General features: G+C 45.7%; 1 protein-coding gene across 1 annotated transcript in view; it reads left to right on the top strand.

Annotated features, from left to right (window-relative positions):
- Positions 1–980: 980 nt before the first annotated feature.
- The window catches only part of LOC311138663 (neurofascin-like), a gene marked incomplete at its 5' end in the record, with an annotated part of 50,473 nt that continues 34,535 nt past the window's right edge, over positions 981–16,918 (top strand). The window contains 18 exons of the mRNA XM_084173443.1: positions 981–1,149; positions 6,809–6,920; positions 7,052–7,233; positions 7,364–7,501; positions 7,638–7,781; positions 7,899–8,010; positions 9,180–9,346; positions 9,789–9,936; positions 10,304–10,428; positions 11,051–11,095; positions 11,645–11,746; positions 12,035–12,232; positions 12,456–12,526; positions 12,673–12,895; positions 13,153–13,268; positions 13,550–13,760; positions 14,042–14,164; positions 15,035–15,208. Of these exons, the coding sequence (XP_084029569.1) occupies positions 981–1,149; positions 6,809–6,920; positions 7,052–7,233; positions 7,364–7,501; positions 7,638–7,781; positions 7,899–8,010; positions 9,180–9,346; positions 9,789–9,936; positions 10,304–10,428; positions 11,051–11,095; positions 11,645–11,746; positions 12,035–12,232; positions 12,456–12,526; positions 12,673–12,895; positions 13,153–13,268; positions 13,550–13,760; positions 14,042–14,164; positions 15,035–15,208 (2,560 nt within the window). The remainder of the gene's footprint in view (positions 1,150–6,808; positions 6,921–7,051; positions 7,234–7,363; positions 7,502–7,637; positions 7,782–7,898; positions 8,011–9,179; positions 9,347–9,788; positions 9,937–10,303; positions 10,429–11,050; positions 11,096–11,644; positions 11,747–12,034; positions 12,233–12,455; positions 12,527–12,672; positions 12,896–13,152; positions 13,269–13,549; positions 13,761–14,041; positions 14,165–15,034; positions 15,209–16,918) is intronic.

Here is a 16,918-nt window from a genome sequence, read left to right as displayed (position 1 = left end):
TCTGACTCGGCTGGGTAAAGAGCTGAGAGGGCAGAACCCAAGAGACAGCAGAAGCCATTTTAAGCGCCCAGACTCAAGAGGTCCTTCACAGCTAATGGTGTCCACTATACTCTCATCAGCCATTCAGTTCAGTTCAGTTCAGTGTCTCAAATGGCACCCTAATGCCTATATAACGCACTACTTTTGACCAGGGCACATAGGGCTCTGATTGAAAGTAGTGCACTATGTAGGGAAAAGCACACCATTTGGGATGCAGATTTCATCTTTATTAAACATGCTGAGCATTAGCAATTGGGCCACTATAAACAGAATACATACAGTTGATTAGAAAATACAGTGATCATAGTATTATAGCACATTGCCCATTCACAATTGCACACCACCACTACATTAGACCACTGGCTGGGTGATGATTGGACCTCGGGCCTCGTCATGACAACCAGATTGGTCCGTTCACTCTTCATGGTTACCGAGTGTGTGATCATCTGTCGGGAGCGTCTGTGTGTGTTAGGAGTTAACATTAACACAGAGCCCCAGAGCGACAAGTCCCAGTGCTACATCATCACAGAGGATGACACACACACCACTAGACTACACTAGACCTGAGCTAGCTGGCACCATAGATATAGAACCCTAGATAGGATATATTGTCTATGGCTGGCACCACTGGCTGCAACTGTGTCCAGATACTGCTTGAGAGGACAGACATGGTACTCTATTACATGTTACATACACTCAGCCTGGGCCAGTCTAGATAGAAGGTTAAGCCAATGAGACCAGATTACAGTTAGATGCAGGCTACTCAGCTTGGCCAGTCCAGTGGATGCCTCTGAAATTAGATCATGTTATGGTTGATTATGAAGCATGAAGTCTAAATGATTTAGTATCTGTCTCTCTCCCTCCCTCCCTCCCTCCCTCCCTCCCTCCCTCCCTCCTCCCTCCCTCCCTCCCTCCCTCCCTCCCTCCCTCCCTCCACAGCCATGATGCCTATAACCCAGGACAGGCGTGTGTCCATGGGTCTGAATGGAGACCTGTATTTCTCTAATGTGCTGGCTAAAGACTCCCACACAGACTACAGCTGCAACGCCCGCTTCCTCTTCACACACACTATCCAGCAGAAGAACCCCTTCACACTCAAAGTGCAGACCAGTAAGTAGGCTACACACGCACACATACGTGCGTGCACGCAGACGCACACACAGACGTACACACGAACACACACACACACACACACACACACACACACACACACACACACACACACACACACACACACACACACACATACACACACACATAGGCTTTGAATGTAGCCATGGTCTATTGTTCTGTTCAAATGGGATCATTTACTACCTGGTCAACCAGTGTGCCTCACATTATACACTTAGTGTAGACAGTACACTGACCAGGTAAAAGCTATGATCCCTTATTGATGTCACTTGTTAAATCCACTTCAATCAGTGTAGATGAAGGGGAGAAGACATGGATTGTGTATGTGTGCCATTCAGAGGGAGAATGAGCAAGACAAAAGATTGAAGTGCCTTTGAACGGAGTATGGTAGTTTTTCACGCTCAACAGTTTCCCGTGTGTATCAAAAATGGTCCACCACCCAAAGAATATCCAGCCAACTTGACAGAACTGTGGGAAGCATTGGAGTCAACATGGGCCAGTATCCCTGTGGAAACTTTCGACACCTTGTAGAGTCCATGCTCCGAAGAATTGAGGCTGTTCTGAGGGCAAAAGGGGCTGCAATTCAATATTAGGAAGGTATAATCCCCTGTAGCTCAGTTGGTAGAGCATGGCGCTTGCTACGCCAGGGTTGTGGGTTCGTTTCCCATGGTGGGCCAGTATGAAAATGTATGCACTCACTAACTGTAAGTTACTCTGGATAAGAGCGTCTGCTAAAATGTAAAATAAATGTATTCCTAATGTTTTGTACACTCAGTGTATATGAGATATGAGATGCCTCCATCTACAGGTGGCCTGGTGCCATGACACGTACAATATTTCGTCAGGACATTCTCCTTTGTTCCTCAGTGTGTGCTGTTGTGCCTGTGTTCACTTCCAGCACTGATTGTCTTCTACGTTTCCTGGAAGCTGCTTTCTTTACAGTTTATATTAAAGTTGATATCTCTCTTTTTCTGAAGCAGGGAAGAAAGCAGCTCGCCAGTTTCTACTATTTTCTTAGAGCTGGAAAGGTTATGTTGTTGTGAGTGTTGGCATGCATGCATGTGCATACGCGTGTGTCTTTGTGAGTTCTGCATGCTGACTGCCGTGTGTGTGTTTTCAGAGGAGCCGTTTAATGACACTTCCTCTGTCAACTCCACTGACCCGTATGGTGGTGAGTCCAGTCCAGACACACTCTCTTCCTTTTCCTCCCACTCTTCACCCCCAGCAGTACCATGTCACCCTCATAACACAGCTACCACCGTAGCCTAGCCTGCTAATGCTAACCAGTCAGTTGAATGACTCTGTTATCAACACAGCTAGCGCCGTATAGCCTAGCTGGTTAATCATTCAGCTCAATGGATGTCTTAACAGCACAGCTAGCTAACACAGCTAGCCATGTAGCCTGCTAATCAGTCAGCTCAATGGATATGCTAACAACATAGCTAGCTAACACAGCTAACAACACAGCCTAGCCTCAATGGATTTTCTTTCAATGCTGTTAACAACATTTTCCCCAGACTGATATAGCTTTTTTTTATAGCAAGCACCTTTAACCTCAACCCTGGCCTGATACCCAGCCAGCTCAGCCTTACTAAACTCAATTGAATTCAAGTGTGGGGTGTTTTATTTACCCACCCTGCTGTTTTCAATGACACTCACCCTGACCAAGACCTCTCACTGCCAGAATACAACAGTGTTGATTTGCCCATAAGGTCCTTTATCCTAGCATAACCTTCGAATTCTATCTTCAGCTGACTCATTGCATATGCAGTAACTCAGCAGCTGTACAGACAAAAGGCCAGTTTGTCCCTTAACTCAACCAATGTCAAGCCTGACTTTAGAGCACCTCCAAACTAAATCAGTGGTGACAGTAGAGCTTTGTGGAATCTTCCTGTGGTACTCTAGAGGCTAGCACTCCACAAAGGGGTTAGAAAGGTCTCCTCTTCCCAAAAGACATCCTCTTGGTCTCTCTATCACATAAGAACACCCTCTCAAAACAGACACACACACATATGCATATACACACACACACAAACACACACACACACACACACACACACACACACACGCCACCGCTGTATCTAATGAATCGCCCATCACTTAGAGAATTGGACTGAGTAAAGCTTCTTCTCCTCTCCTACTGCTTATCATAAAGCCCTTAACTCAAGCCAGTTCCACAGTCAGCCCATATAGCCAGAGGGGGAACCAGTGGCATATGTTCTAGCTACTCTGGCCCTAGGGAGTAGGCCCGGGAGGGACGGCATGTGTACCTTTGTGAGGCGACTCTCATAGGAACAAAATGGGGACAGACCCCATAACCCCCTATGGGACGGTCATGTGGCGGAGGTATAAAATAGGGATTATCCTAAACCATGCATACAAAAAATAGCATTTCTATTCATGATATGTTCATCAATAGTTATAAGCATGCAAATGCAAATGTACACACATGCACATTCACACACAGAGAGAGGATGGGAGTGGGTTGGAGCTGCACCACCTGTCTCTCTTACACACACACACACACACACACACACACACACATACACACACACACACACACACACACACACACACAGTGGTAGTAAGCTTATCCCTAGTGGCTAGGCCAAGTTTTCCTCTCGGGATGGCAGTGCACCATGGGAGGCTCCCCCTCAAGCAGCGCCATTGGCTACACGTTACCATGGCTGCACATTGCCACGGCTATAATGTCACTTGTCGCAGTGATGGCGTACATATGTCCTCTGCCAGTTGTCTGTACTAATCCCTGAGACCCTCTCTCCTCTTCAAGTGTCACTAACAATAGCACTACCACACTCTGTTTTCAGTGCACTGGAGATGCTAGCCGCTAACACATGTTTTAATCCCATACAGATCAGATCTGCATCACAAAAGAAGCTAACGCTAATTGTGCCTGGTTCATTATAGCACCATTACATTTAGGCTAGTTCTGTTTACTGTGGGCTAACCTTCTAATTTACTCAACCTAATGTATTTAGTGTTTGATAACACTGACTATTGGCATATATGTTTTAATGTGTTTACTGTTTGATGAAATGCTGTATTTATATGTGTATGAGTGTGAGTTATGAGATGGTGGGTAAGTATAATATATAGTAAATCTATAATTAATTTAAATGGATCTGATGTGGATTTTGGTGAAGTGCAATGCAACAAGCAGTTAAGCAGCTCACAGCCACACGTGTGGTACTATTCCCACTGATCTATGTGTAAACACAACATGCCTCACACAACATTTATGCTACATTATCTTTAAGAGTATAAATCCCTTAATGACCAAACTATCAATCCGACTCAGAGCTCAGAAGGTCTTGGAAGGGATCCAAACGTTGAAGGGATTTAACATCAGCTAAATCCATAAGCCATGCGCTGGTGTTATTACATGAAGCACGCCACTGAAATATCTGAACTCAGTGGCCCGGAATACAGTGAGGGAAAAAAGTATTTGATCCCCTGCTGATTTTGTACGTTTGCCCACTGACAAAGACATGATCAGTCTATAATTTTAATGGTAGGTTTATTTGAACAGTGAGAGACAGAATAACAACAAAAAAATCCAGAAAAACGCATGTCAAAAATGTTATAAATTGATTTGCATTTCAATGGCAGAAATAAGTATTTGACCCCTCTGCAAAACATAACTTAGTACTTGGTGGCAAAACCCTTGTTGGCAATCACAGAGGTCAGACGTTTCTTGTAGTTGGCCACCAGGTTTGCACACATCTCAGGAGGGATTTTGTCCCACTCCTCTTTGCAGATCTTCTCCAAGTCATTAAGGTTTTGAGGCTGACGTTTGGCAACTCGAACCTTCAGCTCCCTCCACAGATTTTCTATGGGATTAAGGTCTGGAGACTGGCTAGGCCACTCCAGGACTTTAATGTGCCTCTTTTGAGCCACTCCTTTTTTGCCTTGGCCATGTGTTTTGGGTCATTGTCATGCTGGAATACCCATCCACGACCCATTTTCAATGCCCTGGCTGAGGGAAGGAGGTTCTCACCCAAGATTTGACGGTACATGGCCCCATCCATCGTCCCTTTGATGCGGTGAAGTTGTCCTGTCCCCTTAGCAGAAAAACACCCCCAAAGCATAATGTTTCCACCTCCATGTTTGACGGTGGGGTTGGTGTTCTTGGGGTCATAGGCAGCATTCTTCCTCCTCCAAATACGGTGAGTTGAGTTGATGCCAAAGAGCTCGATTTTGGTCTTATCTGACCACAACACTTTCACCCAGTTCTCCTCTGAATCATTCAGATGTTCATTGGCAAACTTCAGACGGGCCTGTATATGTGCTTTCTTGAGCAGGGGGACCTTGCGGGCGCTGCAGGATTTCAGTCCTTCACAGCATAGTGTGTTACCAATTGTTTTCTTGGTGACTATGGTCCCAGCTGCTTTGAGATCATTGACAAGATCCACCCGTGTAGTTCTGGGCTGATTCCTTCACCGTTCTCATGATCATTGCAACTCCACGAGGTGAGATCTTGCATGGAGCCCCAGGCCGAGGGAGATTGACAGTTATTTTGTGTTTCTTCCATATGCGAATAATCGCACCAACTGTTGTCACCTTCTCACCAAGCTGCTTGGCGATGGTCTTGTAGCCCATTCCAGCCTTGTGTAGGTCTACAATCTTGTCTCTGACATCCTTGGAGAGGTCTTTGGTCTTGGCCATGGTGGAGAGTTTGGAATCTGATTGATTGATTGCTTCTGTGGACAGGTGTCTTTTATACAGGTAACAAGCTGATATTAGGAGCACTCCCTTTGAGAGTGTGCTCCTAATCTCAGCTCGTTACCTGTTTAAAAGACACCTGGGAGCCAGAAATCTTTCTGATTGAGAGGGGGTCAAATACTTATTTCCCTCACTAAATGCAAATCAATTTATAACATTTTTGACATGCTTTTTTCTGGATTTTTTTGTTGTTATTCTGTCTCTCACTGTTCAAATAAACCTACCATTAAAATTATAGACTGATCATGTCTTTGTCAGTGGGCAAACGTACAAAATCAGCAGGGGATCAAATACTTTTTTCCCTCACTGTATGCTCTTTTAATTAGATCAAAGGATTTCCTTCGAAGCAGAGAAGAAAAGGGAAAAATAAATAATATGTTTCATCACGCCTGGTTTTGACGTCAGTCAGTCTTTTTTTATTTAGAGTCTCTGGTCTCGGTTCTCTTAATTGTGATTCTCTGGCGGACTGAAAGTGGGAGATCAATGTTTATTTTTTTTCTTCTCTGGTTTAAATGGCTGCCCTCCAGGGGGGATGAGAGACAAAGGAACAGTTAACAGGGTGATATGGCTACGGAACAAACTGGAAAACAAGCCAAAGCTAAGGGGGGCGACTTAAAGAGAACGATGAGAACATTCTACGGATGTAGATTAAACGTTTCATCCGTTTGCTTGGCAGAGACACTGACATGGAAGCATGAAAATAATAAACCGATTAGTTTGTGCTCTGTCTCATTTCGTTATAAGGGGCTTGTACACCTACGGTGTCGGAAGTGACTCATGGATTAAACATGAACTCCAATGATTGTGTTTGATTAGAATTAGGATGAAGGTGAATGTATTGTGTGGGTGTGACCATAGTTGTGTGTGTGTTAACCCCTTCCTCTCCTGTCCCCAGGTCGTAAGGTAGCAGAGACCACCCCTAACTTCCTCTCCCCCACGGGGACTGACAGCTCGAGGATGGTGATGAGAGGAGAAAAGCTACAGCTGGAGTGTATCGCGTCCGGAGTGTGAGTGGCGGAAATACACACACACACACACACTATCTTTTTTTCTGGGAAAAGAACACCCAATCTCACTCCCACCTCTCCCATCCCACCCCCTATTCCCTCTCCCATCTCACCCACTCTTTCCCTCTCAGTCCGACTCCCAGTATAAAGTGGTTTAAGAAGGGGGGAGACCTGAACCAGAAGGTGAAGCTAGAAAACTTCAATAAGACTCTGCGTATCGACAGTGTGTCAGAGGAGGACGCAGGGGAGTACATGTGTATGGCCAACAATCAGATAGGAAGCATCCGACACTCCATCTATGTCCAGGTTAAAGGTAAGGAGGGGAGGGGTGTGTGTGTGTGCATGCATGTGTGTCCCCGTGTGTGTGTGCATGTGTTTGGCGTGCGTGCGTGTTAATCTGTTTGGTTGACCATCTGACCAATGACATCTCTTGTACCCAACAGCGGCTCCCTATTGGCTGGACAAGCCTTCCAATCTGGTGCTAGCGCCGGATGAGAATGGTCGTCTCGTGTGTCGGGCCAATGGGAACCCCAAACCTCACATCCAGTGGCTGGTCAACGGAGAGCCTATCGAGAGCGATAGTGAGTCCTTCACAACCCATTCAATATCATTCATCAGCCATGGACATGATATCAAAATAAGCCAACTCAAACCAACTGCTTCCACAGCCAGCCTGTTTTTACATTTCTCTGTCTCTCTTTTCTCCCCCTTTCCCAGGCTCCTTGCCCAACCCCAGCAGATCGGTGGTAGGTGACACCATCATGTTCCGCTCCGTTCAGATGGGCAGCAGCGCTGTGTACCAGTGTAATGCCTCCAATGACCATGGTTACCTGCTGGCCAATGCATTTGTTAGCATACTGGGTAAGAAAGAGAGTGGTGATGATGAATATGATGATGAGTGATGAAGCTATAATTAAATAGGACTAAATATGTAAACTAATTATGTCTCTCTCTCTCTCTCCCCCTCTCTCTCTGTAGACATGGCCCCCAGGATGCTGGGTTCTAAGAACCAGCTAATAAAGGTGATAGAGAACAACAGAACCTTCCTGGACTGTCCCTATTTTGGCTCGCCACTTCCTGAGCTACGCTGGTGAGTTTAGTTTACTTTATTAGGTTCTCCATTAGCTGTAGTGCAACAGCTACTCTTCCTGTGGTCCACACAAAACAAAATGCACACGCTAGTGTGTATGGAAAGATAGACCCAGATAGAATAGATACCTTACCTCCTGAGGAGAAATGAGTGCAAAAAGTTTAAAAGTTGTGTGTGTGTGGGTACGTGTGGATGTGCGTGTGTGTGTGTGTGTCAGTGGTTGGAACCAAAATTATTTTCCAATCGTTTCGTTCTGAACAGAAGCACAATTTTTTTTTTCATTCCGCTCTTCTGACCAGCAAAATAAAGTTCTCAACTGGTTCGAACCAAAAAAAAGTACTGGTTTATATTGTTCCTTTCTGTTCCTTTTTAACATGTGAAATCAACCGTTTTTTACATTTAGCTCATTCAATTAATCAATCAGCGTGGATAGAGCAGGCAAGCTAGTTGTTTACATACGTGATGGAGAGACAAGTGTAGCGTAGCCTATGGCGCAAGATGTGACTGAAATTTTATGGGCAGGAAGAGAGCGAGAGGGTTGAGGAGCAGGCTTGAAGCGCTAGGCATCTTGTTAAGACATTCATTATCTGAATTAGGTCCACAGAATTATACCTAGGAGCGGCTTCTATGAAGGAACTTTGAATGTACTTTGAGCTAGCTAGCTAACAAGCTTGAAAACACGTCTTTAAAAACACGTATTTTATTTTTGTAGTTAATAAATCCAATGTGAAACGTGATAACTAGGCCTATAATATCCTTAACTAGCATTGAAAAAGTGAATCCATTCTTCTCTAGCTAATTAAAAATCTCTCTCCCTATCTTCTCACACTTCTAACATCAGTATAGTAGCCTGTCCTTCGGAAGGGGGGAGGTGCAGGTAGCCTAAACACACACATGCGCACACACACTGGCAAAGATTTTCAGCTTACAGGCAGATGCTGCAATAAGTTTCTGAGTGACAGAGTGAGGGCTTTGCACAGGAGCATTGTTGCGTTTTTTTGTGGGACTAGAAAAAAATGCCTGCAACGTAAAATGTAAAATAACGTTATTAACCAGTTTCCATGCTTTTAAAAGAATGGTTCTGTTCTGGGAACAGTATGGATCACTTTCGTTCCCGGTTCCGTTTCTTACCCTGAGTATTTTCCCCCTCTGTGTGTGTGTCTCTAAAGGTTTAAGAATGGTCAAGGCAGTGGTCTGGACGGTGGTCACTATCGGGTCTACATCAACGGGACCCTAGAGATCAAGCGTGCGCGGGCTGAGGACCAGGGGACCTACACCTGCGTGGCCAGCAACATACTGGGCAAGGAGGAGAACCAGGTCCGCCTGGAGGTCAAAGGTTAGAGAGCAACCAATCACAGCACACCATCATTCTTCTTCTTCCTCAGTGCCAAATAGCCCCTGTGTTGTCGCCAAACATTTCTAAGTGCCTTATCAACAACCCCATGTGGTTTTGGATTGAATCTTCCATCCTCTCTGAAGACTTGTATCACACCTCAGACCTTTCCTTTCTCAGAGCAGACAACATTACTTAGAGATTCGCATTAGACATTCATATTCTGTAGTGTATTTATCATTCTCATTCATCCCATTTCAAAATAAAGTGGCCTTAATAACATCTCATATCATGAGAAAGTGACTGTTCATATGATTGAGTTGCAGCTGATCGGAAATTCCACAAGGCGTTTGTCAGGGATCAGGGATGACATTGGCTTCCCTATATATCCCACTCATTTTCCCGGATATGCATGCGTGTGTGTTGTTTCCCGGGTGTGTTTCAGAGCCGACACGTATCGTCAGGGCTCCAGAGCACCAGTCAGCAATCAGAGGCACCATGGCTCGTTTTGACTGCCGGGTCAAATCAGACCTCACCCTGCCTATCACTGTTACCTGGCTGAAGGATGACAAGCCCCTCTCCCTGGGATGGAGGTAAAACCCATCCCAAAACACAAACAACAACAGTTTTCTATAACTTTGTTGTCCCCTGTGTGAAGTGTGATGCATTGTTTACTATTGATCAATAGTAAGGTAAAGATAAAGTGTAATAATGTTGTAATAATGTTGTAATAAGTGGTATAGTAAACACCGTTCACGCACCTGTTTTATTTTTCATGAGCGTTTACCTATGGAAGAAAAAATACAGAAAAAATATAGGGAGCCTTACCTTATTCACTACAAATGGTGATTAGTGTTTACCTACCTATTTTGTTAGCACTGAATCATTGGCTGTAATAGTTAATCATTTACAATAGTTCAAGTACAGTAATATTTTCCCTCCCTTGTCTATGTACTGTAGGTTGAAGAAGGATGAGGATTCTCTGTCCATCCCCAATGTTCATGAGGGAGATGAGGGAACATACACCTGCACTGTTAAAACAGAGATTGACCAAGACACTGCCTCAGCACGCCTTACTGTGTTAGGTACACACACACACACACACACACACACACACACACACACACACACACACACACACACACACACACACTCACACACACACACACACACAAACACTCTCGCCCTACAAAACCCAGCTACAGAAACCGACAGTCTTCCACATGGATGTGAAAATATTCTACTTTCATTCAACAAATCATCTTCTCATCAACCCACATCTTCTTAACATTGTTGATAGCCCTGCATAGATAACACTATAATACATGAATGTGACTTGAAATTGTTGCATGTTCAAATGTCACTGAATTTACTCTCACTATTGACTACTATCAGACTGCTGCTACTAATAGTTGTATGTAGGCCATCAGCATTGGTGGTGGATCGTACTGCATGTGTTTCCTGGTCATGTAGTTGTAGTGCTCCAGCGTGAAATGTAGGATCAGTCTCCCCTCCTCCAATTCTATCCTTAACCACTAGTGGGGAAAATGCTAAACTGACCGAAGATCAGAGTCTAGGGGCAACTTCACCCTACACCAGTTGTAGTACTGTAGTGGATGGGGTTCCTCCACTGTACTAATGCTCTGACTAACCTCTAACCTTTAACCTCTGACCTTTACCCCCCCCCCCCCCCCCGCCCCCTCACAGAGGACGCCTCCCTGTCTCCCTCACAGTCTAGTGTCTTGCCTGCAGGTAACATCCGTGGCCTTTTCTATCTCTCTCTCTCTCTCTCTCTCTCTCTCTCTCTCTCTCTCTCTCTCTCTCTCTCTCTCTCTCTCTCTCTCTCTCGCACTCTCTCTCACTCTCTCACTCTTTCTCTCTCTCTCTCACTCTCTCTTTCTCTCTCTCTCTCTCTCTCGCTCTCTCTCTTTCTCTCTCTCTCTGTTTCTGTCTTTCTAACTTTTTCTCTCTCTCTTCACTCTAATAAGAATAACAGTGGTTAGTTTGGATGCTTCCTCATGCCAAAGTAATGAATGCAGTGTGTAAGAGTATAAGTATGCCTATAACTGAGAGCTGTATGTATATGCACGTGTGTGTGTGCGTGCATATACGTGTGTGTGCGTATCGGTGTGTTCGGGTGCGTGTGTGCGGATGTGTGTGTCTGTGCACGCATATGCACGACCTGGTGTGTGTGTGTCAGTATGTGTGCATGCGTGCGTGCATGAGAGTGTGTGTGTGTGTGTGTGTGTGTGTGTGTGTGAATGTGTGTACCACCTAACCCCATGGCCCTTCTGTGTGTAGACCGTCCTGACTCTCCCATAGACCTGGAGGTGTCTGACCCTGCAGAACGCAGCGTACGACTCACCTGGATACCTGGAGATGACCACAACAGCCCCGTCACACGTAAATACACACGCACGCGTGCACACTTCACATACAGTAACAGCACACGCAAATACACTCTCTCGCTCTCTCTCTCTCGTTCATACACACACACACACACACACACACACACACACATACACATAGGAACAGCACACGTAAATACACACACTCTCTCTCTCTCTCTCATTCATACACACACACACAAAACTACTCCCCAGTGTAACCCCAATACATACGTTCAACCGTTCCATGGCTTTTCACACCTCTTCCTAACCCCACCTCCCCCCCACCCTCTCTTCCCTGCAGAGTTCCTGGTTCAGTTTGAGGAAGACCGTTGGGAATCAGGCAAGTGGCAGAACCTGTCTAGTTACCCCGGAGACCTCAACTCTGTCATCCTGCAGCTCTCTCCTTTCGTCAACTACCAGTTCAGAGTCATCGCTGTCAATTCTGTGGGCCAGAGCCGCCCCAGCCACCCCTCGCCACGATACCAGACCAGCGGAGCCCGTGAGTCAGACACCGGGAGGGAGAGAGGGGCTGGATGGGGGTAGGGATAGGGGGTGTTAGGAGGATGTTGGGCCAGACCCTCACCACAATATTAGTGGAGGATAATAGAGGGAACAGGGGAGGGTGAAGGGAGGGCAGGTGGGGGTGTCTTAGTCAGGAGTTCTGTTTATTATATTACAGCCAGAGAGATTACATTTGTCCTCTGTGTTCCTGTGTGTTTCAGCTCCTGATGCTATCCCTAGTGGCCTGAAAGGCTGGGGCACCAAGAAGAACAACATGGAGATTAGCTGGGAGGTGAGAGACCGAGAGAGGGTCATAACAGGGACTGATGTCACGGTTTCGCCCTTTACCCTTAATGAACAGCCGTGATACCCTCAATGGCAAGGTTGTTTCAGCCAGTAAAAACTACACTAATGTGTTTGTCTTTTTGTGCTTTCCAGCCCTTGTTGGACACAGAGCGAAACGGCCCTAACCTGCGCTACTCGGTGGGGTGGCGGCGGAAGGATATTGGGGAGGAGTGGAGTAATGTGACTACGGTGGGGGCGAAGCACATTGTCCACGACACAGAGACCTACGTTCCCTATGAGATCAAACTGCAGGCTGTGAATGACTTTGGACTGGGACCTGAGTCCAACATCATCATAGGATACTCTGGGGAGGACAGTACGTACACACACAAACCTACATACACATGAAGCAATGTTTCTTTACTATTCATAATATTTTTTGTAACTAGCAAATGTTTTCTCTCTCTCTCTCTCTCTCTCTCTCTCTCTCTCTCTCTCTCTCTCTCTCTCTCTCTCTCTCTCTCTCTCTCTCTCTCTCTCTCTCTGTCTGTCTCTCGCTCACACACACACACACACACACACACACTCGTTCACTCGTCATGCTGGTGATCTCCTACCTGTGTCTACCTCCAGAGCCCACAGCCCCTCCCACTGACCTGCGAGTGTCTAAGATTGACAGCACCAAGGTCAATGTCCACTGGACCCCGGTAGATCCCAGCACTGTATTGGGAGAGTTCAAGGAGTACAGGGTGAGAACTGGAGCCCACTGCACACACACTACACTCCACACACACACACACACACACACACAACCATGACACACGTGGGCACAGACACAGGCAAACACAGACACACACACACAGACACACATGTGTACAGAGACAGACAGACATACACACACACACAACACACGTGGGCACAGATAGACAGACAGACACACACACATACGCAAGCAAACAAACAACACACACACACACACCATGTGTTTCTACCACCCCGTGATGACAGTGTGTGTGGCCCTCTCTTTCAGCTGTACTACTGGCGTGAGGGCAGCATGGTGAAGGGTCTGCGTGTGAATAAAGAGAAGAGGACTAAAGGGTTCTACAGTACCGTGGCCCAGCCTACAGGCATACTGACAGACCTACAGCCATACAGCCACTACCGCATGTCCATGGTGGTCGCCAACAACCGCTACGAGGGACCGCCTAGCAACCTTGTGGAGTTCCATACCAAGGAAGGAGGTGAGACAGGGAGAGAGAAGGACAACTCCAACTATCATAGCGTGCATTTGACAAATGTATGTTTTTAACATTGTAACTCACTCTCTCTCCTACACCCACCAACTCTCTCCTTCTTTCTTTCTCTCTCTCCCTCTCTTTCTATCCCGTTCTCTCTTGATCTATCTCCCTCTGTCTCTCTCCCACTCTCCATCTCGCTTCCTTTCTATCCTCCCCTCTCTCTTTCCCTCTCTCTTTCCCTCTCTCTTTCCCTCTCTCTTTCCCTCTCTCTCCTGTGTGTGTAGTGCCAGACACTCCAAAGTTCTTTAAGATCATCCAGAGGAGTACAGACGCTATCCACCTGCAGTGGGACAAACCCCTGGAGCCAAACGGCATTCTGATTGGATACAAACTCAACTACCAGACAGGTGAGCCCTTCTGATTGGATACACACTCAAAAGATAGTGAGGTGAGCTCTTCTGATTGGATACATACTCAAAATACAATGAGGTGATCTCTTCTGATTGGATACACACTCAAAAGACAGTGAGGTGAGCTCTTCTGATTGGCTACACAGTCAAGTACCAGAAAGGTGAGCACTTCTGAATCTCAATCTCTGAAGCTGGAGACTCTTATCTCCCTCACTAACTTTAAGCATCAGTTGTCAGAGCACCTTACCGATCACTGCACCTGTACACAGCCCATCTGAAATTAGCCCACCCAACTACCTCATCCCCATATTGTTATTTATTTTGCTCATTTGCACCCCAGTATCTCTATTTGCACATCATCTCTTGCACATCTATCGTCCCAGTGTTAATACTAATTGTAATTATTTTGCACTATGGCCTATTTATTGCCTTACCTCCATAACTTGCTACATTTGCACACACTGTATATATATTTTCTGTTGTATTTTTGTCTTTATGTTTTGTTTTACCCCATATGTAACTCTGTGTTGTTGTTTTTATCGCACTGCTTTGCTTTATCTTGGCCAGGTCGCAGTTGTAAATGAGAACTTGTTCTCAACTGGCTTACCTGGTTAAATAAAGGTGAAATACAATAAAATAAACACAGTCAAATGACAGACAGGTTATCAGTTCAGCGGTATACACTGCACAAAAGGTCATTTTAATCTTATACAAATCTAAGCTCATATTAGAGATAACCTTATGACAAGAGATGATGTTATGACGATATGAACGTCACGATGATAGACAGTTTAGTGTTGTTACAGTAGCAGCATGACTGTCACCTGACCAGCTGACTGACTGTGTTGTCTTGTGTGTGTTTTGTAGTGAACGGGTCACGTGTAGGCCGTATGCAGATGGAGAGTTTCCTCCCCAACGTGACAGCGTACACACTCCGCCTGCCCGAACGAGCCATCCGCTACAAGTTCTACCTAGCGGCCCTCACACAGGTGGGAGCAGGGGAGGTCTATGCTGAGGAGTCTCCACACTTCACCAATGAGGGTAAGTCCACACTGCCTACACAGCACACACACACACACATACCCCACACACACACACACACACACACATACCACACACACACACACACACACACACACACACACACACACACACACACACACATCAATCCTTACTCATACACACATACAAACACATACATGCGCATGTGCACACACACACAAACACGCACACACACACACACACACACACACACACACACACATCAAATCCTTACTCATACACACACAAACTTCTCTTACTCACACACATACCATTCTTACACACACACACACACACTCAACTCTGACTTTTTAAGCTGTTACACACCAACACATGTTTCAGTTTACTTCAGGTAAGTGATGGAAGGCTGTTTTTTGATATGCAGTATGTCACCAGCTTGCATGGTCAAGTCTTTCCTGGGGCACGTGTTTGTTTTTCTTCTTCAGTAATGTAGTATGCTGGGTAATGTAGGATTAACGGGTTATTGTTGAGAAGACGTTGAACAGATAACCAGAACGTACAGTGGGGAAAAAAAGTATTTAGTCAGCCACCAATTGTGCAAGTTCTCCCACTTAAAAAGATGAGAGAGGCCTGTAATTTTCATCATAGGTACACGTCAACTATTACAGACAAATTGAGAAAAAAAATCCAGAAAATCACATTGTAGGATTTTTAATGAATTTATTTGCAAATTATGGTGGAAAATAAGTATTTGGTCACCTACAAACAAGCAAGATTTCTGGCTCTCACAGACCTGTAACTTCTTCTTTAAGAGGCTCCTCTGTCCTCCACTTGTTACCTGTATTAATGGCACCTGTTTGAACTTGTTATCAGTATAAAAGACACCTGTCCACAACCTCAAACAGTCACACTCCAAATTCCACTATGGCCAAGACCAAAGAGCTGTCAAAGGACACCAGAAACAAAATTGTAGACCTGCACCAGGCTGGGAAGACTGAATCTGCAATAGGTAACCAGCTTGGTTTGAAGAAATCAACTGTGGGAGCAATTATTAGGAAATGGAAGACATACAAGACCACTGATAATCTCCCTCGATCTAGGGCTCCACGCAAGATCTCACCCCGTGGGGTCAAAATGATCACAAGAACGGTGAGCAAAAATCCCAGAACCACACGGGGGGACCTAGTGAATGACCTGCAGAGATCTGGGACCAAAGTAACAAAGCCTACCATCAGTAACACACTACGCCGCCAGGGACTCAAATCCTGCAGTGCCAGACGTGTCCCCCTGCTTAAGCCAGTACATGTCCAGGCCCGTCTGAAGTTTGCTAGAGTGCATTTGGATGATCCAGAAGAGGATTGGGAGAATGTCATATGGTCAGATGAAACCAAAATATAACTTTTTGGTAAAAACTCAACTCGTCGTGTTTGGAGGACAAAGAATGCTGAGTTGCATCCAAAGAACACATTTTTTTTTACATTTTTAGTCATTTAGCAGACGCTCTTATCCAGAGCGACTTACAGTTAGCGCATACATTATTTTATCGAACCCACAACCCTGGCGTTTGCAAACGCCATGCTCTACCAACTGAGCTACATCCCCTGCCGGCCATTCCCTCCCCTACCCTGGACGACGCTGGGCCAATTGTGCGCCGCCCCATGGGTCTCCCGGTCGCGGCCGGCTACGACAAAGCCTGGATTCGAACCAGGATCTCTAGTGGCACAGCTAGCACTGCGATGCAGTGCCTCA

Source organism: Coregonus lavaretus (assembly GCF_964263955.1).
Source record: "Coregonus lavaretus genome assembly, chromosome: 12".
Taxonomy (NCBI): Eukaryota; Metazoa; Chordata; class Actinopteri; order Salmoniformes; family Salmonidae; genus Coregonus; species Coregonus lavaretus.
Note: the sequence above shows the minus strand (reverse complement) of the source record. Positions and strands in the feature narration are given on the sequence as shown.